The sequence below is a fragment of the Peromyscus californicus genome, unplaced genomic scaffold (genome assembly GCF_007827085.1).
Source record: "Peromyscus californicus insignis strain IS unplaced genomic scaffold, ASM782708v3 Scaffold_4__1_contigs__length_199733344, whole genome shotgun sequence".
NCBI lineage: Eukaryota > Metazoa > Chordata > Mammalia > Rodentia > Cricetidae > Peromyscus > Peromyscus californicus.
This window is the reverse complement of record NW_026294562.1, coordinates 51722545-51745510: the sequence shown is the minus strand read 5'-3', so window position 1 is coordinate 51745510 and position 22966 is coordinate 51722545. Positions and strand designations below refer to the sequence as shown.

At 55.1% G+C, this 22966-nt stretch overlaps 1 protein-coding gene across 2 annotated transcripts in view; it reads right to left on the bottom strand.

The window, feature by feature from the left end:
- Nucleotides 1-22966, bottom strand: part of Dagla (diacylglycerol lipase alpha) — a 58455-nt gene that overhangs the window by 21190 nt on the left and 14299 nt on the right. The window contains exons 1-5 of one of the 2 annotated variants that reach the window (XM_052761739.1): nt 16671-16688; nt 3607-3744; nt 3039-3250; nt 1707-1808; nt 1159-1297 (exon numbers count right to left, since the gene is read on the bottom strand). In XM_052761739.1, coding sequence (XP_052617699.1) covers nt 1159-1297; nt 1707-1808; nt 3039-3250; nt 3607-3701 — 548 coding nt within the window. In that variant the 5' untranslated portion in view covers nt 3702-3744; nt 16671-16688. Of the gene's footprint in view, nt 1-1158; nt 1298-1706; nt 1809-3038; nt 3251-3606; nt 3745-16670; nt 16689-22966 lie in introns of those variants that run through there. The other variant, XM_052761738.1, reaches the window with a different exon arrangement.

Sequence of the window (22966 nt, the reverse complement as noted above, 5' to 3'; positions counted from 1 at the left end):
GGACGGAGAAATGGGCTCTTGAGCCCTGGCTCCAAAGCCTGACATTTCAGGCTGGGAGGTGGCCAGACCAGGCATGGGTGTGGTGCTGGAGGCAGTGACAAGCTGATGGGCTGACGTGGAAGGTCTGAGGCATGAGTGGGGGTGGGGGACAGGCCTTCTGGGCAGGGGTCTAGGCAGCCTGCTCTCCTGGGGCTTGGGGTAGTGACTCAGATTCCTCATCTGTCCAAGGGGTCTCACAGCTGCTCTGGGATAGCAAAAGAACTAACTGGATTAGTCACAAAGGGCTAAGCATGGGGCCTGCCTTACAGGAGAAGCCTGATTATGGGGGCTACTGGACTGTGACTCATCCTGGGAGCATCCCTTGCTTTCAATAAAGAAGTCACTACGGCCATGCTGGACACCCTCTCTCATTTTCTCTGCCATTCCACTTCTTTTAAACACCAGGTGAAATCTCCTCCAGGAAGCCTTCTATGATTAACTTCTTACAACCTCTGAGACCTAGAGGGAGCATCACCTAATGGTTAAGTAAGGGCTCCAAAGTCAGGCTGAGAGCTAGTCCCCAGCCTCACCACATAACCAGGCAGTCACATAACCTCTGTACCTTAGTTTCTCCTACTCCCGTTCCAGGGAGGACATGGGTTGGAACTCACTTCGAACAATGCTTGTGTCTGCTGTTATACTCATAATTGAGACTATGAGTCCTGCTACTGCTGTTGACAGCAACTTCCCATTAACTCAGCCCACAGTGTTAACCACTTGGCACATATTATCTCACTTAAATCGCACACCGACATCCCGAGTCAGTCCTGAGCCAGGAACTGTTATTCTCACTCCCCCCCCCCCCCGCCTCGGGACAGGATTTCACTGCATAGCTCTGGCTGGCCTCAAACTCACTATGTAGACTAGGATGGCCCTGAACTAATCCGAATGCCCCTGCCTCACTAGTACTGAGTGCTAGGATTAAAGGCACATGCCACCACGCTCATCCTATTCTTATTTTTTCAACAAAGGAATTGAGGAAGTGAGAGAGAGCGAGGCTTTCACAAGAGCGGCGGCCCACGTGGTGCTGACGTGTGATTTGGGAGGGAACAGGACCCCTCTCTGCCCATCAGTCTGCAAAGTTCACGAGGGCACCACCCGCCTACCCAGACAACTGACCGCAGGTTGTAAGTCCGCAGATTTCGCTGCCTCCTCTTGGTGGCTCTCAGCTTGACGAAGGTGCGGCCCGTGGGGTCAAAGACACAGAGGACAGTGATGCAGACGCTGAGGATCACCACCCAGTTGCAGACAACCATCCCTGTTGACAGAAATGAGAAGAAAGAATTGGTGTTGGGTTCACCTTCCTGGGACATGCGCTCTGAACAAAGAGACACTGTAGCCTTGGTGTCCCCAGCTGCTTCTAAGACCTAAGAGAAGACTCAGAAGTCTTTTGTCTCCAAGGCCCACTCATGGCATAGAGCAGGCAGCTCTGTGGGCTTTTGAGAAGGTAGGTGTCGAGAAGCCCTAATGTGGCCTGGACAGTTCTGTGTCTGCTGCTGCTCCCCCTGTCGGGCCTCAAGTGAAATGGCAGAACACAGGGTGAAGGACGCATCCATGCTTGAGTGTCTCCCGATAGTGGTGCCTGGGCCCCCTCCTCTGCAATCTGGGTCCTGTTACCACCCCGCGGGCTGGCTGGCTTCAGCTGGCGGGGCAGGTGGGGTGCATACCGAGGGTGACATTCTTAGCAGTGAGGTCATTGCAGGAGGTGTAGTACTGCGTGAGCCAGATGATGCCCACGATAGCGTAGATGAACTCGATCACCAAAATGGCTGCAAAAAGAGGTAGGTTCTGACTAAAGGCTACTGTCCTGCACCAGGGAAGGACCCAAGAGCCTAAGCCTGGCTCCTGCTGCTAGGCCTCTAGCCACCTTACAGCAGGAATGCACAGAGCCCTAGCCTGGTCGCTTGCACTGTGCTCTCCAGTCCCCAGTGCCTCCCTGAGACTATGACTGGATAGGTGAACAAGGAAGAAGTACTCCCCAGCTTCTTTGGGATTCCAGAATTTTATGCATGAGCTCTGGAATCAGACTCATTTCAGGCAAGTTACTTAATCTCTCTGAGCCTCCATTTCCTCATCCATATTTGAGAGTGCCAATGACTTCATCACAGGACCCTGAAGACTGGAACTCACGAAAACGGTTGTTTCTTTCTCAGCAGACTCAGGAACTTGGTTTGGTGGGACAGGGGGATAAGAGAGGAGTCCCAGAAGCCAATTCATGGTGTCCCATGCACTCAGTGGTCTAAGTCCAGAGCCCCAGTGGGAGTGGGAAGGAAATACAACACACTGGCAGGGCCAGCAACGTATAGTAGCTAAGAGCCTAGACTACAGAGCCAGACAGAAGCATGGGTTCAAATCCCAGCTCTGACTCTTCCATCCTGGTTTAGGTGAGTGACCTTGAAAGAGCTAATTAGTCTTCTTGGGCTCCAGTGTCCTCATCTACAAAATAAAACTAACATTTTCTTCCCCATGAGCCATGGAGAAGTTTGAGAGAAATGCTCCCTAAGAATACCCCAGAGGCCGCTGGCACAGGGTCCAAAAGAGATATAGGCTGGTCCTCAGGGGAGCTGGCTCAGCCTGGCCTCAGGGTTTTCCTGGTCTGTTTTAGAAGGATCACCAAAGCACTTTGCAGACAAGCTCACAGTTTCGAATAGGGGGTCAACTAAGTTTGTCTATGAAGGGCCAAGAGGGTAAGCATTTTAGACTCTATGCTATGGCCATTAGTCACAAAAGCAGTTTCTCAGCTCTGCCATTATGGTACCAAAGCACAAGAAACAACGCATAAATAAGTGGGTGTGTTCCCCAGTGAAAAGGTTCACAAAACAGCTGCTGGGCTGAACTGGGCCCTTGGGTCTAGAATGTCAGTCCAGTAAGGCACCCCATGCTCCCCAAGGTTTGGGTCTTAGTTTGTGTTAGCAATCAGAACCTGAGGTAGTGAAAGAGTGCAGGAGAAGGGTGTGGCACTCTAGAACATCCCCAGCCCCCAGCAAGGGGTCCCTTACCCAGGCGCACGTAGAGCACGTACTGCATGGAGTCCCGGGGTTCTGTGTAGAGGATGCCCCCACGCATGCTCAGCCAAATGATGGCCATCTCGGCAATCATGCAGCTCAGAAGGATGCCCAGGTAGCCGCGGCCGTGGTCGACCAGGTTTAGGGAGCAGGCCTCGTGCGGGTTATAGACCAGGCCGAAGAGCACCACGGACAGGATCACAAACCTGCAGAAGGGTACAGATGAGCAGGGGTGGGCTGCCTCTGTGCTGTGTGCTGCCCGTGGCTGGCAGAACCAGTGCAGCTCAGCAGGAGGAAAGGGAGGCAGGTATCTCTCCAACAGTAACATTGCCCACCTAGCTTTGGGTGCCCCTGAGGTGCCCTGCGGTCAGTATGGGGAGGCAGCGGCAGCTACCATGTCCACTGCCAAGGTCAGGAGGGGTCCTGACTCCTGTGGGAATACTGAGAGGAGTGCCTGGGAGCAGGAGAGTCGGATTTGGGCCTGGCATGGAGGAGCAGATAGTTGGAAAGCTTCCTTCCGGACCTCCTCAAACCCAGGACTGTCCTCAGCTCTAAGACTTACCAGGTGGTGTGCAGGAGGAAGAGGAAGATGGCTGGCAGGACGAGGTCATCGCTGCCCACAGACCAGCGCCGCCGGAACACCACGATCCCGGGCATGGCTGGCGGCTCTCGGAGGTTCAGCGGGCCTGGCGCTCACCTCCTGAAAGCAAGAAGAGAACCCTGGAGCTGTCTGGGCTACCACCAGGTGGTGTCAGCAGCACAGGCATCTTGGGTGTTGGCACCAATCCCCACCCATGGCTGATGGGCCTCCAGGCACCAGAGATGCTGGCCCATCTGCCCTCTCAAGTCCCACAACAACAAAGGCCTCAGCAATAGGATACCAGTCTCAGCAGGGACCCCTGAGGTCACTCCTGCCCATCACCAGACTGCCACTGCCTAAGGTCATTCCCATAGTAACTGCTCAGCTCCACTGAAGACCTAGGTTCTGGTTGGCCTGCTTGAAATCCCAGCACTTGGGAAACTAAGGCAAGAGGAGCATGATTTTGAGGCTAGCCTCCGTCTCAAAAAAAGAGACAAAAAGACCCTGAATTTATTCTCTTTCCACCATCAACGGGATGCTCAGTCCCCAGGGCCCTCACTGTCTTTCCACGAGGAAATCTGACCAGTATTCACAGTTCCGGGCCAAGGCTTCCAAAACCAAGAACAAGGGTCCCTTAGCCCAGAGCCCTGGAGAGCAGGAGGCATGCTGAGGGCTTGGGGAGGGTTGAGAGGAGTATGTGAATGGTGGTGGCTGGGACTAATGAACGCCAAGGGTGGCGATGCCCAGCATACGGTCGTTCTTGGAAGTCTTTGCACTGTGAGGCCTTTGGTTTCTTGTTCGCTGGAGTCCATTGAGCTGTGAGTGTGGTTTGACTTGGGTTTGCACCCATCTGACAAAACTCTGAGCCACTGTCACGGTTCTAGGCAAGGAAGGCTATGGTGGAAGCATGGGTCCCGAGTGTGGCTAGGGCCATCTGCCCCTCACTGTGAGAATAGCAGCCGCTCTAACACACTCTTTCACTGCTTGGTGCCTGTCTCTGAAGTAGCTGGATACAAACCAGTCACCCACAAGCCCAGGAGTGCTGGTCGGGAGCTGGGGGCCTCCTTTGGAGCTGGGAGAAAAAAGTGGTGGCATAAATGGAATGCTGGTGTGAGCAGGGACCCAAGACTGTGCAGAGAGGAACTCCTGCCATAGAGGTCTAGGCACACTGCTAGTGGGCAGCTTCCCCGCAAGGCCAGCAGAGGCTTACATGGCACCTGATCCAGTGGTGGGCAGCAAGTCTCCCTCCCTAATGACAGCTCCAAGGAAAATGTGTGCATGTGGAGACTGAACTCCGTAGGGAAGGAACCAGGCAAGCCTCTTCTTAGACCAGTGACGACGGCCCTGACAGTGGACAAGGGGGCATGGGGCCAGGTGGCTGGGCAGCATGTCATGTTGGGCCAGGCTCTGCTGGGCTCATCTCCCAGGAGCAGCCACTGCATGCTCCCAGGAGGGTGCCCAGAAGCAGGGCTGGCTGCCTGAGCAGAGGCTGGGCTAGCCTGCTGGGGTCGTGCCTACTCCCCCCTGAGGAAGTGACATCATCCCACTCTCAAGGAGGAGTCAAGCAGATTGTGGGAAGCAGGAGAAGGATGGGGAGAAGCAGCAGCTGCTGCTGCGGTGGCTCGGGTGTGGGGAGGTCTACTGTGGACAGGGGCTTAGGACTGGAGCAAAATCTGGGACAAGCAGCCCAGGATACAGCTTAGAGTTTGGAGGAATGGGATGGGAGGGAACTGGGGCATCATGGGTGGCAGCAAGGCTGGGACAGGCAGAGCTGCCAACAGCTGGTGTACCTGTTCCTTTCCCGTCTGCAGGTGACTCACGGAGTAGAAAGCTGGAGGTGGGACACACACACTCAATGCACCCAGTGAGGTGGGGCTGGTACGGAGCTGCCATCTGCTAAGGCCCTGCCTTTTACCCTCATCAGGCCAGGGGAGATGCAGTGCCATGCTTGCCTGGAGACGCTGGTCAGGGAGGGCCCTGCCCATCCAGACTGCTGTCTGTCCTGCCCCTGCCAGCAACCCAGTACATCTCCTCAAGCAGAATATGGCCCTTTCTCAGTCACACTGGGTACCTCCTCTCTCCCACCCTTCCTCAAGGAGTTAGAAAGGCTGACACTGCAGCTAACCAGGTGCCCAACATCCCAGTACTCTCACTTAAAACCCTGGCCTGGCCTTACCTGGCCTGCAGGGCCCTCTCCAGCTCACAGATTGGAAAGTGAGCCAAGACTGATTCCAGATCTTGTAGCCGTGACTGCAGAACTATCAAGACATTGGAATGATAGAGCTAATAGCAGTCTCTGCTCTGTTTGGGGGTGAGGAGATGACCAGTCTGTGGCTAACTGTGGTCAACACCAGGGCCTTTCTATCATGTGGCAGAGTTTTGAGGGGCTGACCCCACACATGTCCTGTTACTGGCATGGGGTTCCACCCCCCTCCAAGATCCCCTCCAGCTTCTGCCCAGGGCAGCTAACACAACAAGGTCCTAGACTCGGTAGGTGGGAGTCCAGGCCCAGGAACTCCAAGGCCAGCACCTACCACCCAACTGTGTAACTTACTAGCTGTGCCTTAGCTCCCTCATCTGTGAAATGCCGATCGATTGTGCTTCCCTCTTCAAGTCCCAGCCAGGATCCCAAGAGAGAAGGTCTGCAGAACCCTCACGACACTGGATGAATGCCGGAGCACATCAGTGGGGGTGGTGGGAAGGCTGAGGGAGTGCGTGTGAACCCCTGGCAGCCAGCTGCCCTCCCAGGCCAGGCTGTGGAATCTTCAGCTGGTCACCCCCAGGTCACAGGATGGGGGAGGCAGGGGGCATCCCCTGTACAGATTCATAAATCCTAAGGCTTCTATTTTTACGGGCCTGAAAGGCGTCCTTTCTCTGGAGACCCCAGCCCATCACAATGGGGGCCTGTTCCTCTGCTGGGGCTGTGATTTCATCTGGAGGAAATGTCTTAGGAGGGCGAGGGCCTGGCCACTTCCTGGCCTGGAGCGACTGTAGAGCACCTCCTCAGTCTCCCTTTCTCCACCCCCAGAGTGGCCCCTAATGACTAAACTGTGGTGGGGTCAGGACTCTGCCTCCCAGACCCTGAGGACTTCCAGGGCAGGCCACATCCTCTCCAGCAGGAGCTCTGCTGCCCCTACCCAGGCAGGTGAGAAGGTGTACCAGGACCCAGGCGGGTGTGAAAGGGTACCAGAACCCAAACAGGTGTGAAGGTGAACCAGGAGAACCCTTCATGTGTACGGAATGACATAAGAGCCCTAAGGGGCCTCTTTCTCTGCCCTCTCCCTTACTACGGCCCAGTTTTTCTGGTGATGATTCACGCCTCTGGGTTAAATACTGACCATTCTGCAAGTTCCTCTTCCTAAAATGCAAACTTCTTTTTAAAATGCACATGCTGTCTTCTCCATTGATTTATTGTTATTACTGTTGTTGTTGTTATAATTATAGGGTCTCTGTATCTCAGGCTGGTCTCCAACTCTGTGTTCAGACCTTGAATTTCTGATCCTCCTGCCTCTACTCCAGGGTGCTGGGATGACAGTTAATGTGCCTGGTTTCATGTGGTACTGCAGATCAAACCTGGGCATTTTCTCTGATTCTAGGCCTTGACCCCTGAGCCGAAAGGGTTCAGGTGCACACAGCTTACCCTCAGGTGGCAGGATCCTTCTAGCTAGGGAGGCTCTCCAACCCCTCCCAGTTCCACATTCCCTTCCTGAAATGCCCCCCCCACCCCACTTGTCCCAAGCTTGCTGCTCTCTGCCAAAAGTCACCTCCCTTTTGAAGCCCTCCTTGACCATCCCCTTATGGGGGGCTGCAGGTCCCTCAACCCAACCTGGCCCAGACAGGCCTTGCAGTCAACTTACTCATTACTTACTGCTGCTGTTGCCTGGGCTCAACTGAGAGTCTTGGGGGTTGGGACTTCAGCAACCATATAAGGCCCAGTGGCATCACCCCAAACCACCACCACATGGCACAGCTGCCAGCGACCGCCATGTCCTGGTCGGGAGGGAAACAGCAGTCCCTTCCTGGCTGACACTCGCTCTGCTTGCCGGCCAGTGCTTCCCTGATAGCTCAGTGGAGCCCCCTCCAACCATCTGAGCAATGCTAGGTGGTTCCTGCCTTTGTAAAATGGGATGCCACCATCACAGGCTGCAGTGACAACCGATGGGTGCCAACCCCACAGGGCTGCCATAGGCCTGAGCACAGCTGAGGTCCCTGCATGATGGTGACGGCAGTAGAACCCTCAGGCCTACTGACAACCTAGAACTGCCAGGGACCAAAGGGTAGACTGAAGGCCTTGGCCTGCAGATCCCACGGTGAGGGCCAACAGCAGTCTGTGTGATCTGTCAGCCTGACATCTTCTTCTCAGGCACATCCACACACACCAGGGCCACGACTCCAGAATCCTGGAGGAAGTATTGTACTGTCTTTCTCCTTCCCAGGCCTGCAGCCCATCTGGGAAGGGTGGCCGAGGGGCTGGCCTCTGAAAGCACAGGAAGGGATATGGCGGCAGAGGAGGTGATAGAGAGTTGCGTGGGCTGAGGGCCGCGTGCGCCACCAGCCTGTGCCCGGGCGTGTGCAACCCAAGTTAGGGGCCTGAAAGCTGTCGCTTTTCACACATCAGCTGTGCTGGAGCAGAAGGCAGAACTGAGTCTGCCCATGGCCGGGGCAGAATTTCAACAGGAGAGGGGTCCTCAAATGCCTGGACCCACAGGGCATAGACAGTGTGCCCGGGGCAGCTGGGCCAGGAGAGGAAAGCCAGTCTTCTGACCCCCAGCCAGGGTCTAAGACTGGCAGACACCTGCCACATCCTCACCCCCACCCATGGCCTTGAAGGGCAGTGTTTCACTTCCTCTGCCCCTCACCATTAGGGGTCCTCACTATACTCCTCCAGGTTAGTCTGTTTGCATCTCACGGGGAAACTGAGGTGCCATGAAGTCAGTAACACAGCAAGGGTCAGAGTCAGGCTGTGAAGCCAGCCCTGCTGTCCTGTTGGTAAAGCATCAATGGACAGGTGACCAGAGGCCGTTTCCTATAAAAAGCGCCACCTAGGGGTCAGGCATGGAGTTACAGGAATGGGGTCATCAGGAACGAAGCCTACCACATAAGGTTGATGATACCTATGGCCACCTGCATTGAACTAGACATGATTCCAACAATTATTCAGCCACATTTATTTTTTTTAAATTATATAGTGTTTACTGCTGCTAGATATGGTAGCAAGCAGTCATAGAATCCTCTTTTAATACTCCTAACACTCTCTACGAACTGCTATTTTTCTCCCCATTTTATAGATAAGGAAACTGAGGCTCAGAGGGGTTAACATAATCTGACCAAGGTCACTCAACTCAGCAAACACTGGAGCCAGGCATAAGGCTCCAGAGCCTCTACTTGGCCCTGCTGGCCCTCCCCATCAACCCTCACCAGACTCCATTTATCACCAGGCTCCACTTCCAGTTCTCACGCTAATTATTTTCCACTCCTCTTCAATGAAAAGAATTTGCCATCTGCCACCAGGCCCTGCCACTGACACCAGCCAACTCCCTAGGAATCAAGTGGGGCCTTTTGCTTCCTGCTGGTTGTTCTGGGAGGGCTGCTGGCTGCTGAGGAATGGGGGAGGGAGGGCCAGAAAGAGCGGCAGGACCCTCTCTTTGGACCTGACTTCCCACATTCTGTCCTGGGCAAAAGGGTTTCCTGAAGGTGGAAGATCCCTCTAGTTCTGGCCAGGCCAGGCTTTGCTGCTGAATTCTTTCTCAGAGATCATGTCTTTTCCTCCCCATAGGCTTCTCATGCTTGTCTCAGTTCTCTGGGCAGAGGTGGCCTGCAGGGACCTGGACAGGCAAGCTGTGCTGGCCTCAGGTGCCATTCTTCCCCTGGGAGCTGCTGGGCATGCAGCCAGTTCCCTCCCACCCCTGCAGTCAGCTCACTCCACTGGATCTCCTAACCTCTCCCCCTTTCAAGCGCACAGACCTGGAGGCTGCTCCGAGAGCAAGCATCACCTTCCCTCTGCCTGTTTGCATCTCACATCTGGATCAGGGCTGACATGGTGCTGGATCTTGGTCCTGTCACTTCTGTTGGTCTGTACTCAACACTTCTCTGAGCCTCAGTTTCCTTGTGTGTAAAATGAGACAATAAAGTACTCACTTCTCGGAGGGGCTGTGAAGGGCAGGTGAGAACATCACAGAGTCTGCTCCCATTCTGGCTCATTCATCAGTTTTCCCCAGTGTGTGTAGAATCTTTACCTCTGCACCAAGCCTGCTGCCCTGCAACAGAAAGTCCCTGGCCCTCTATTCCCAGGGGCAAGCACGCTGGCACCTGTCCCAATCCTGTTTGAGTGATCTTCTCAGGTAGGCTTGGTGGCATCTCTGAGGAAACTACCAGGGTATTGACTCCTTGAATCCACAAGTCAGTGAGGTGGGAATACCATCTCTCTATAGGGGACAGCTTGGACTCCTGACCTCTCACCCACAGTCACAAGGCTGTAGAACACTCCAAATTCACATCCCTCTAAGAAAGCTGTGCACCTATCTGTCTGTGCAACCAAGTTTCAGGTAGTCACACTGCAGACCTCTTTCCCACCCAAACTCAACATGCCCTGGGGACAAAGATCCCCTCAGGCTCCCTGCCCAATCCAGTATTCTTTCTACCACACTGCTCCTCCCAGAAAGTTTCCCTTTTGCTGGGGCCACATGCTTCGCTTCCCAGATGGCTCCCCTGCAGGGAAGTTCATCAGATCTCAGCTGTACCCCATTCTCAGCTCCTCAGAACTTCCTCCAGAGGAAACTGTCAGTCTCTGGTGCTAGTGACACCTCAGAGAGGAATTAGCACCTTCCTCTTCCTTAAGGGATCCCTAATGAGGTCGTTAATGAGGTGTGAAGTGGGCACACCAAGCGTGACACCTTCCCTCTGGGGACCCCCACCCCTTGGGCCCAGCCTACCCTGAGCCACGTTCAGCCCCACCTCCTCAGGCAGTAGACCAGCTCTTGGATCTGGTCTGCTGGGGTGCATGCTGTTCAACGGTGAGAGAAGGCCTCCAGAGGAGCTGTGTGCACCTCTGAAGGCCACCTCCTGGGTAGTACAGCCATCTAGGGCACAGGCCAGAGGCTCAGGCTCTGGGGTTTCAGCCACTCCCCAGTCATCTTCAAAGCCAGCAGTGATCAAATGACAGCAGAGCTCCTTCCCCAGGGAGCTGCTCTACAGAGTTCTGGTGACTTGAAGGGCCAACACCCACCCCTACCCCCCAACTGTGGAATATGGAACCACCTTCAGCGCAAGCTATGGCCCGCTCTGTCATTTGATGGGCTCTCCTTCTTCCTGTGCCAGTTGAGGGGACCCCAGATGAAGGGAGGTGATCATGGTAGGCAGGTCTCTGGAGCCTGGCACTCCATGTCATTTAGTGCATCGCAAGGCTTTGAACGAAGTGCTCAAAAAGGCCTGAAAACCATGAGATGGAGGAGCCCTCTAGTCAGTTCTGGCATCTAGGGAGAGCCTTGGGGTTGCTACTCAGGTGCCTGGACTCATGAGACTGTCACATATGTCTCTTCCCTTGCCTGAGCTAGGAGGGCAGAAGGGTCTAGAGGGGGAAACTCTTGCCCGCAGGCCACAGCTTCTTCCATTCTCACACTCCCTCTTCCCTCCTACCTCTCAGTAGGACAAAGCTGGACTCATCACAAGTTACACAAGCCTCTGAGAAGGGAGAGTGCCTGGGAGGCCCCTACTGCTGGGTGGAGCCCAGGCTGGACCTGGCACTGGTCCTAGGGACTCTATTTCTCAGCCATCCACTGGGCGAAGACTTCAGAGTGCAGTGCAGGGGCCAGCCACTTCCTACGATGAGTCAACAGCCGTTTCCCCATCAGTCAATGGCTGACACTGATGACGCTTCCCTCGTGGGCTGGGGGATGGCAGGACAAAGCCTTTTCAAAGTTGCAGAGTGTTGAGAGCAGGCTCTGGGAGAGGTGGGGGGAGGGAGTGGGAGGAGAGGAAGGAGGGGAGGCTGCGGTCAGGATGTATAATAAATAAATAAATTTTAAAAAAGCGAGAGAGCGGGCTCTGACACTGACAGGGTGCTTGGGAGTATAAACTACGCGTACTCACTGCTTGAGGAACTGTTCTCTCCCTCAAAAGCCTATCATGGAGCCAGTGAGACGGCTCAGGAGGTTAAGGCACTTGCCACGCAAACCTGATAATCCAAGTATGAAGGAACCCACAGGCAGAACCAACTCCACAAAGCTGTCCTCAGACTTCCATAGACGTGTTATGGAATGCATGCTTGCCGTCTCCCATCACATACACACCAATAAAGTTTTGTTGGTTGGTTAGTTTTAAAGAATGTCATGATTCCTAAATGGCCTTTAAATAAAATTAAAGCTCTCAGGCATTGGCTCTAAGGCTATCTACCGATGGCCCAGACCCCTCGCATCCTGCCATGATCGCCAAGACCCTCCCCTCTAGTCTGACTCTTTCCTGTGTGCCAGGTCCTGCTCCTGTCCACGGTTTCCACCAATTGCACCTGGCCAGAGGCTTTGTCCTCTCCTGATCCCCTTGCTTCATGTGCTCCTGCTGTTGACGGTTTGGAGGTCTGTTCGGGTGCCTGTCCCCACTGTCCCCAAGCTCCAGCCCTGGTGGTGGCTCAGCCTGTGGCCCACTTTCTGCAGATTTCTAGTATGTCAACTTCACATTCTCTGCTACATGGCAAGTTCCTGGGGAGAAAACTTTGACTTCTGCCTGCTTCTGTCCTGGTCTGGGGGACAGGCCCCAGTACTCTGAGCAACCAGGAGGCCGAAAGGAAGAGGCGCTAGGAAGTAGGGCACAGGCCTCCAAGCCAAAGCTGCCCACACAGGACCTGGACGGAACCCATGGCCCACTTTGTTCAGGGTAGGTTAAGGCTGGGCAGAGGCAGGGCCCAGCCTGTTTGGTGTTACCTTCCTTCCCACAGGCCTTGCCCTTGATAGCCAGGTACCCAGCACCGCCACACTGCCACATCTGTGGTTTCACTCCCTTGGTGCATCAGGAGGTGGAGCTGGGGCCCTCTGCTGCCACTTGGCAAGACCAGAGTAGGGGCAGTGGCAGGGGTTTGGAAGACCCTGTCTCAGTCAACCTGGGGCTACTGCCCACTACAGAGGGATGAGGAGGCCTCTGTGCTGGCCCTCACCTGGCTGAGAGAGGTCAGCGGACCCTATCTTCAGGGGGCAAACCTTTTAAGGAAAGGGAGGGTGGCAATGTGCACGAGGGTAGGTGAGTGCTAATGGGATGCCCATCTGGTGTCTTCAGGCCAGACAAGGTCGTGGTGAGACCACAGAGGCTGAGGCTCCTGCCAGGCCGAGACTAGTGCCTCATCTCCCCCAGGGCTCAGCGCGGCAATGTGACAAAGGCTGCTTCCTCAGCAGGCACAGTCCTTTCCTGCACATCCCAGGAAGGCTCTGGAGTGGGGGACGGCAGTGGGGGGGGGGGGGGGGGTCGGGCCTGCGTCATAGCTCGTGCTGGCTTCTCCACCCTCAGTGGCCGCTGGCGGCTATAAATACCACTCCATTCTCTGGATGCTGCAGGAGATGACCTAGAATCGTGGGCTTGGAGGCCTCCTGGGGCCCCCTCCCTGCTCACTTCAGATGAAGCCTGTCTGACCAGAACATCCTTGCAGCTGGAGAGTCAGCTCCCCACCTGAAGCAGGGGCAAGACCAGAGCAGTAGCCAAGGCCTGAGCAATGCCTCAGTCAGCCATGGGAAACCCCAAACCCAAAAGACAGTACTTGACAGGCTGGGTACTAAAGACAGCAGGCCAAGAGACACCCAAGAGACAGTACCCAAGAACACCAGACACCTGAGACCTGCTGCCATTTGTACCACTACCCCACCTGGCCCCATACGGCCTTGGGCTCTCTCCAGAGCCCCACTCAGAGCTGAAACCTCCAAAGCATTGGATCCTAAGCCATCTTCTTTTCCTTCTCAGTCCCACAGCCTCTCTGTGGTTTTTGATTCAAACTGGATTCCAAACATGTCATCACCCTGGGAGCCTATCTGGGACATACTCCACTTTGTCAGTGACCTTTGGAGGGCTGAGCCGTTGTTTAGACAGGTGGCAGCTTCCTCCTCCTACCTGGCAGCCTGCCTCTGAGGGAGGTCTTCGCTCTTAGAAGTCCAGAACTGGCTGACCAGGAGCACAGGAAAGAAGGTGGTTCCCAGACAAGGAAGAGTGAGGACACCAATCCTCACAGTGATGGGGTTCGGTTCCAAGTTTCCTAGCTTGGGACAGGCCAGGCTTCAAGAGAAGACAAGGAACAGCTGACTGCGGGGAGACCAGGGCCGTGTGAACACAGGTGTGATCTGGCAATTGTTTCCTGTAGCCATCCTCTACCCACCAGACAATCAGAGTGCCCACCACATGCCAAGGACCTATGGGGTGGCAAAAAGGAAAAGCTGAGATGGGGTGATGTGGAGTCAGACTCCCATGGCACCTACAGTCCAGAAGGAAAAGGAGAACCCAAGCTAATCTTCACATATGGCAAGGAAAATTCTATTGTAAGACAGAGAGGTCACAAACCCTGAGTGTGGCTGCCCAGGGAACACGGAGCTGGAATTGGGTCAAGCAAGGAGAGAGACTACAGAGAGGACAGGAGGGGACAAGCACAGAACACACACCTCTACACAGGCTTCATGTGAGGAAACAGAGGGGGCAGCCAAGGCCAGGTTAGCAGGGCAGGGACCTGTGGGGCTGCAGGGCGGAGCAGTGGGGCAGCACAGCTGGGTCGTGTGGGACTTTGGCCGAGGCAGATGTGAGGTGAAAGAGCGTTGTGGTCCAGGTTGAGAGTCAGCATGAAGAACAGTGACAGGCAGGGTACCGGGCTGTGCAGTGGACAGGTCCCAGAGGGATGCCTTTAAATCACAGGCCTGGAGCTACCTAAGTCCACACAAAAGCACTATATTTCCAAAGAGTTCTGGTTCAGCCCAGTCCTGATTCAGGTGAATCTGTGCACAAGCATGCCGGAACATGCCCATGGCAGGTACCACTCAGGAATGGCCACTGGGTTCTGTTCCCAAAGTATGCTCAGAGTTTGAGGCATTTCCCCTGAATAGTCCCCTCCTCACTGTTCTTGTCACCCAGCCTTGGCCATGATAATCACCATACAGGGAGGCTGAACTCAGGAGAGAGGTTCAGCTAATGTAAACTCCACACAGGGAGGGGAATGGAGAGCAGATCTTTCTGAAGTCAACCATCCACCAATTCATCCATCCATCCAATTATCCATTCATTAAAACATCCATCCATCCATCCATCCATCCATCCATCCATCCATCCACCCACCCACCCATCCATCCATCCATCCATCCATCCATCCATCCATCCATCCATCCATCCATCCATCCAATCATTCATTCAAGCACCTTCTCCACCCACCCACCTACCTAACACATCCATCCATCAACTAACTTAAGCACTCATCTACACATCCCTGCTTCCTCTACAATCCTCCGATTTCTACTCATTTCACAACGCCCATCACACTAGAAAGCATTCTCTTTCTCACACTGGGCTGCTGGTCCTGTAGGAGCTGGTCTCTGCCTACATTCACCTCCTCTCCTGCTGTCTCATCCCTTTCCTAAACACAACCCTGTCCTTAGGTCTTCACTCACTCCCCAACTCCACCTCTGAAGGCCTGCCTCTCAGGTGTCACTCAGTTCCCAGCCCAGGGCCTCTCCTTAGGTCTGCCTGCCCTGTCTCAGGTAACCCTCCCCATCACACCAGTCGGCTGCGTTTTCCTCTCAGCACTGTGTACCACCTAATGCTCTCTAGGCTTCTGTGTGGCTCTCCCACCAGGGTGTGGCTCCCCAGGGGCAAAGGCCTCTCCTGTTCTCCTCCGACTATGTCCTCAGTCCCTAGAAAATGGCCTGGGAGGTGGAAGGAGCTCACCAAGACTCTGCTGCCTGAAGGAAGAACCATTTCTGAGCAAGGCCCAAGAGACAGAGAGATGATGTACAGGAGCCAGTGCAGAGCTGCGTCCAGAGCTCAGGGCTCTGATCTCAAGCTCGCTCTTTGCCAGGATGCCAAAGCCCAAGCCCAGCTGCCCCTGTAGCAGGGACTCTGCAGGAGCTCACACTGGCCCCCAGTGGGTGTGCTTTGGGCAGGGCAGGAGTAATATGGGTGACCTTATCCTATGGAGGAAGCTTGCGGCAGGGAAGGAAGGTTGAATGGTCTGCTTGTGGGGAGGGTCTGTTGCCTAAGGGGCTCCCCAGCAGTGATAAGTCTGGCTCTCCCTCACTCCCAGATCTGAGCTCCAGGTCTTCCTGGGCAGCGTGGCTTGTGCCATCTTTATTAGGTATCCAGCGGGGAAGGAAGGAGGAACTCAGAGAAGAGTCCTGAGGCCCGTGTTCTCAGGACAAAGCCAGGGGAATCGAGCCCTCTCCTAATGACAGGGCCTGACCAAGGATGCAACGGGGCCTGCCTACAAGCAAAGAACAGGGCCTGGGGAAGACTGTCTCTGGGTTCCCTTCTTCCCTGGCACCCTCAGTTTCTACCATCTTCAGCCTCTGCCTCAGGAATAAAGCCCCTGGGAGAGATGGAGTTCAAGCCAGCTGTTGCCTTTCTAGGGACCCTGCCGTGCCCTGGGCATTATAAATGGAACAGGAATTACTACTATGACCTAACTCTATAGGGGCCTCCACTTTTGAAGGCTACCAGAACAAGCCTATTCAAACCTAACACCTGTGAGTCCCTGGGATCCAGGCAAGGCTCTAAGCCTGGGCTCCTCTTCATACGATGAAGACAGAAGCAGCCACTGCATCCTTGGCCACTGGGGAGAGGAGGAAGATTCTGAGCACTGAGCCTGCTCTCAGGATGCTTACTCCTTCCCCCTCCTTCCCTGGGACTCTCGCTTGCCCTCTGCCAGCTTGCTACAAGGAAGTGCTACAGTGGCCACACCCCATTACTCCTGTGAATTCACACGAGACACACCCGGACACGGGTGGTAGGGTTCACCTTAGCTTCTCTTCCTCCTGCTTATCCCAGCACAATCCCAGAGAGACCAGAGGAAGAGTACGGAGGAGTTTTCACGCCAATACCTCTTACTCGGAGGCTGAGAGCTGAGGAAGGGCAATAGGTTGGTGTTGGAGCTAAGGCTGGGTAACGGCTGATTTGAAGTCCCTGTGGTCCATGGGTGCCAGCCTTTCCCCATCATCTGCACAGAGCCTCCTCATAGCTCTTCTGGGGCTTTGACAGGATGCATGAGATCACGTCTGGGAAGTGCTCAGAGAGAGAAAAGGCCAGAGGGATAGAGGTAGGATTAATTATGTATTAATGTATTTATTTTATTAGTGCTTCTGTTGACTGCAGGGGCAGAGTGGGAAATGCACGGGACTTGGGGTCAGTCAGTGTGAGCTACAATTGGACCTTAACAGGTATGTGCAAGGTGCAGCCTCTGAGCTCCGATGCCTGGAGAAGAGGAATAACAACTGCAGGATGCTGGTGGGAGAGCAACTCAGACCAGTTTCCTTACCTGTAAAGGAGAATGCCGGGAGTCACAGACCACAGGGCTGCTCATGGGGAGGAGTGGCGGCAGGCACCTGGTACCAAGGTGTGTATGAATGGTAAACAGTGGGCACTCCTTCCACCACTGGAGGACAAGGCATAGGAAGCAAGCCCCCAGGGTGGGCTCTATAGTACGCCAGCCCCCGCCAGGCTAGCCAATTATGTTTGTACTAGGCAGCATGCTGAGACAACTCCCCCATGCCCATCCTGGAATCAGAGAAACAGCTCTCTTTTTCTCATCCATCCTGCTTAGTCTTGGGCACCTGGGATCCCCACAGCGAGGAGCCAAAGGTTATCTCTGTCATGTCAGGATGCCTTCCCACTCTTAGCACATGGGTGAACTCTCCCAGGCCAGTCTGAAAGTGACCAGGCAACCTCCTGCAACTGTGCCCACCTGGAAAGGTTGTTATTAAGTCTAAGCGAACATCTTCTCCCAGCCTCCCTCTGTTTACAGAGCTCTTCACTCATGGGAGGTATAGCACAGCTTCCTGGTGACAGCCTGATTGCCCTCTTGGCTCATATGGGCAGGTACCTAGTGACACAGAAGTTATGAGCCATAGTGTTGACTTTGTTAGAGGTGACTACAAAGCAGAATGGAAACTCAAAGATGGTGCTTAGAGTTCCCATTTTACAGGACTAAAACCACTCCACAAGGCTGGCCATAGGCAAGACTACAGGAAGTGAGGTACCTGGCTGCCTGCCTAGCTAATGCAAGTCCCATCTTGGGCTGCCAGCTAAAGGATAAAGGGGGTTCCTCATCCTTGGATCTAGTTACTATTTACTTAGCCTGTTCCCTTTGACCCAGAGAACCCAGATCACAGTCTCCAGGAGCCAGTGTGGATGAACTCCTGCCAGGCAGGGAGGGTGCCGGAAGGGCAGATCTTTAGGAGGCAGAACAGCATGGGAGAAGTTCAGGTTCAAGCTGCTGAAGCAGATTCAGCTAAAAGGGGTGAAGGGAAGGTCAGGGATAGGATGGCTTGAACCAAGACAGGCTCTCCTGCTAGGAGGAAGCGTAGAGGCCTGCAGACTGGCCATGCCCGGACAGAAAGGAGCAGATGTGTCTGCACAGGGCTCCTGGCTCTGGCCATGTGTTTCTCTGTCCTAGCCACACAAAAGTCCCATTGATGCTGCCCCTCACCCCCGCGTCCTGGGGCCAGTGCCCCAGCACAGGGCTCTGGGGGCCTCTCCTGCTCCTAGCTGACAGTCCAGCTGTTGCTGCTGCCGCTGCTGCTGTCCAGGCATGCCAGGCATGCCAGGCCTGAGCAATATGAAGTCACATGCTCTGCGCGGGCGAGGCCATGCCCTGGCTGGGGGATTGTCAGAGAGAACAGGAAGGTGCGCGTTCACGTACAGTACAGGGTCTGCAGAAAAGTCGGGTGCCAAGAAGCACTGCCACCTGCCTGTCTCCCCGCCTCAGTCCCGCCCACCTTCCAGGAGGGCAAATCCCTGGGCAAACAGTCAGACAGGTGCAAGAGGCAAAGCAAAAGGTGAGACAGGAGAAAGCAAACACCAAAGCCTCGGCTCTGCCGGCCACTGTGCCCCAACACTTGGCCTGTGGTATCTGGAGAGTCCTGAAGAGCAAATGAGTTGCCTCTGCTATGTACTCCCCCAGAGGGCCTGATTATGAAGCAGGGGAGGCAGCAACAGGAAGAATGGGCAGGGCCTGAGGCCTCCAAAATGGCTCTGACAGTTTCCTGCCACCCACCTAGGCCCGCCACACATCCCCCTCAAGCTATGTCTAGGGGGACAGGCTAAGTAACTCCACAGAAGACATGCTGGAGAGGGGCTGGCTCACTTGGGCTTGGAATCTGCTGAAGGACTTTGAACAAGTCACAGGGCCTTGGGGCCAGTGATGCCCACCATTCACAACCTTCCAAGTTAATTGGATGAGGCTTATTTGTAAATCCTTGGCATAGGAGAGATACTCTAAAGAGAGACACTTGTGCCCCTCCCTTTGGCTATCAGGCTATAGAAACAATAGTCCCCAAAGACTGAAGAAATGTCCTTAGGAATCTCATGCTGGGGGAAGAGAAAGGCTGAAGCCTGGTGCCAGCCAGAGGAGAAACTTGACTCCTAGGAAGGGATTTCACACAATTCTGACCACCTTGCAGGATGGACTGAAGCAGAGCCAATGATCAGCAAGGCCACACCCTGACCAGGACTGTTTAGTCAGGCATACATCTTGCCTTCTATTTAAACCGAAGCCTCCCGCCAGGACCCTGGAGACAGCCGTGGAGGAGTCGCTGGACCCGTCACTCTTCTTCCCCCCAGCATAGCTGAGTAGAGCTCTTTTTTCCCTGCTACTTGATTCTAACTGGCCAACAGGGAACAGATGGTCAGTCTAGTTTGTTGGGTCTGCCAGAGCTCAGGCTTTGACCCTAACAGCTCCAGGAACAGACACAGGGTTCAACACACGCACGAGACACTCACTGTGTGGATGCTCAGTCTAGAGCTGCCTGTGGGTGTGGGTGGACTGGGGACAGGTTCAGAATGAGGGGCAGTGCTGCAGGGGTCTAGCATGCTCACCCAGCTCTTTTTGGACCCCACGGGCAAACAGTGCCAACACCTGACCACTGACCTGTGGCTGTAGGGCCAGGCAGGAGGAAGGATAGGCCATATCTACTACAGTATCAGAGGCTACTCTTGCTGGCCTCAAACCCAGGGCAGAACCCCTAGAACTGAGAGAGATTCCTGCCACTCCCATCTGGAGCTTTGGCTGTAGGCTGACTCCAACCTAGATGTAAACAGGCGACAGGCTATATTCTAAGGGCCCAATGGAGACACCATGGTCTTCTTTTGCTCCACGTGCCTCAGTTGGGTGAGCTACAGGCAGGGCTCTTCAGGCCACAATGCTTTCTCCAATCTTGCTGTCTTCAGAGCTCTTCAGGTTTCCCAGTTTAGCCTAAACAGCCCCTCCAAGACACTGTTGGGGCCGTCCAACCCCCTAGGTGGAACAATTGATGTTCCTCCATTCTACATTCCCTGAAGGCTGGGGGGTGCTACAGGGCAGGGCTGCACGCCCTGCATCTCCATGTCCTGGCATCTAGCACAGAGCCTGGTGCCTAGCAGCTGCTCAAGAAATGTCAAACAAGGCCGCAGCCTGGCTCCTTGCTCCTCTCAGATCATGCTGCCAGCACACTTGGCCAAGAAGATTCGAAGTCGGCTAGCAGGAACCAGGGCAGGCCTGTGTCTCTGAGCTGGGGAGTTCAAGGCTTCTGCACCTTAAGAACGTGCCCAGCTTGCATGCCTCGAGCTTTACCCACCATCAGAGGCAGCTCTGGGGACATGAAGGCTGCCTCTCCATCTCCAAAAGCAGAAAGCAAAGTTAACAGGGGGTGAGCAAGGGAGGTACACCGGAACTGCGGGAGAAAGGCGGTTGTGGCTGCCATCTGCTGTGAGCAAGATGTTTGGAGAACATGCGCTCCTAGCTCTGAGGTCTCCCAGCCAACTTGGGAGAGTGGGGTGGCCCCTCTGCAGATGGGAGCAGGCAGCTCAGCTCAGACCTGAGAGGCCACCAAGGGTGCTAAGGCCAGTCCTACCCACCCAAACTCTGGAGCTGCACCTGCCTGACCTTCTGATTCTTGAGCACATGGGGGCCAGGATGCTATTGGCTTCGGGGAGTCGATTCTACAATATGACAATGATAACTTACACGTAAGGGTAATTAGGACAACAGTATCAGCTACTGTTAACTGAAAGCACGGTGCTTGCTTGTCTGAGTCTCTTCCAGCCATCACCTCACTTCACCCCATCATTACCACAGAAGGGCAGAGAGGGTCCAAGAAAGGTGACACTGTGGCGAGACTTGACTAACTAGGACCCACCCAAACAAGGTTCTGGGGTCCTTGACTTTTTTTTCCACCTCAAGACAGGATTTCTCTGTATAGCCCTGGCTGTCCTTAGATCAGGCTGGCCTTGAACTCCCAGAGATCTGCCTGCCTCTGCCTCATGATTGCTGGGATTAAAGGCGTGCGCTGTCACCACCATGTCCCTTGACTAGTCTTTAAAGTCCAGGAAGCAATAAACAGAACACCCTGACAGAAAGGAGCCTCCTGGGCCGCTGAAGACCAAGGATGCAAAGACCTGTCACAGGCCAAACATGCTCAGCAGCAGGAAGGAAGCAGACCCGAGAACCCTGCCTGCTCCCTAGGTTCCTACGATCTTGCCCCACCCTGGTCCAGGACTGGCCTCACCTTCCTGTCCTCAGCGCTACCTAACTTACCACACAGGGCTACCCTGCCTCCACACAAGCAGCATGACACTGTGCTCACTTACTGGGAAGAACCATCCCAGCTGGGACCTGACGCTCCTTCATGTCACCCAAGTATGTTGTCTGCTTAGGTCACAACTGGCTTTAGCCTCTGTGCTCCCTTCCCCAAGTTGTGGGCCAAGCTGAGGACCAGATTAGGCTTAAGGCTGGTCAAACCCAGGCTTGCCAGCCTCATTCCTGCCTGGGACACCTTACCACTGTGCCTGTCCACAAGGCATCAGCACCCTTTGGCCCAGATGTGCTATGGACATTCGGATCCCCTGCTCGTCAGAGGTGCTGGCTCTGGCACCTGACCAACAACGCTGCCACATTTCTCACAAGGCTGGCTGGCTGGGTGTCGTGACTGAGTCATGCCTGGGCTCTAACTCTCGCTCCTAGAGGCGGCCATCTCCACAGCTACACTAGCCCAGGGAGTCAGGGGGCAACACCCTCCCCCACTGGTAACAGGAAGACAGGGATTCTGGGGCTAGTCACCCAGAACTGCACATCCCCCCAGCCACCCCCCAGCTCATCCCACGCAGCACTGCTGCCACCGCCCCCACGGGCCTGCTAGCAAGCCACGCACTCCAGTGCTGTCTGCTCAGTCCTCCCCCGCCCCTCCCCACACCGCGATTGCAACACCTCTGTCCTACTGCCTGCCTGAGGACCAAGTGCACAGGACCTGTGGGTTTTCTGGCGGGAGTGGGGGGAGCCAACAGTGTTCTCCTTTCTCCCAGGGGTCCTTGGCCACTGCTAGGTCACTGGGCTGACCCCACTTCCTGCCTCTCACAGTCCTCAGCCTGGCGACCCTGTCTGTGTCTGGTAAGTGCCTCTGAATCAATGGCTTCCCTATTCCCTGGTCTCCTGTCAAGGGCAGGGCAAGAAAGGCCTTTGGATCAGGAATTTTCAGGACCTGAACCTTACTTGTCTCACACTGGGAAGCAGGGGTGGCAGGCTCTTTGGCAGCCCTGGAACGCTGTGCTGACTCTACCCCCCTCACCCCATCCTGGGACTGAGTGTGAGCCGCTGTCACCACCCAGACACCTTGACAACTCCTGCCTCCTCAGCAGAGGCCCAGCCAGGCCCAGGGTGAGTCAGCCAGGGAAGTCCCAGCACCAGCACCCACCACTGGAGAGGCTCCGCTGACACCTCTGAGTGGGGCATCCAGCCCCTCCCACAGAGGGTGAGAGGAACACCGGGCTCCCTCACCCCCACCCCTGCTCCCTGAGAGGAGAGACAGGCAGGTGGAGCAGGAGGAACTCAACTACAGACAGCCCGGCAGGCTTGGCACATGGGTAGAAAGAAGTCTCCGGTGGCTCCTGCCCAGAGCCAGTTACCCTGGCCTCCGAGTACCCTGCTTTCCAGCTGCTGGCACCTGTATAGCTCCAAACGATGATGGGATGGGCACCCTACCTCATTCTTGAGGTGGCTCATCTTTGTCAAGCCAGGACAGAGGAAGGACTGAGGCCCAGATGGGTGGTCCACCCCATCCCCTCTCCAGGAAGTGAGACGAAGGCCAAGCAGAAAACAAGGCCAGGAGAGAACCAGGCAGAGCCAGCAAGAAGTCCTGTTCTGAAAGCG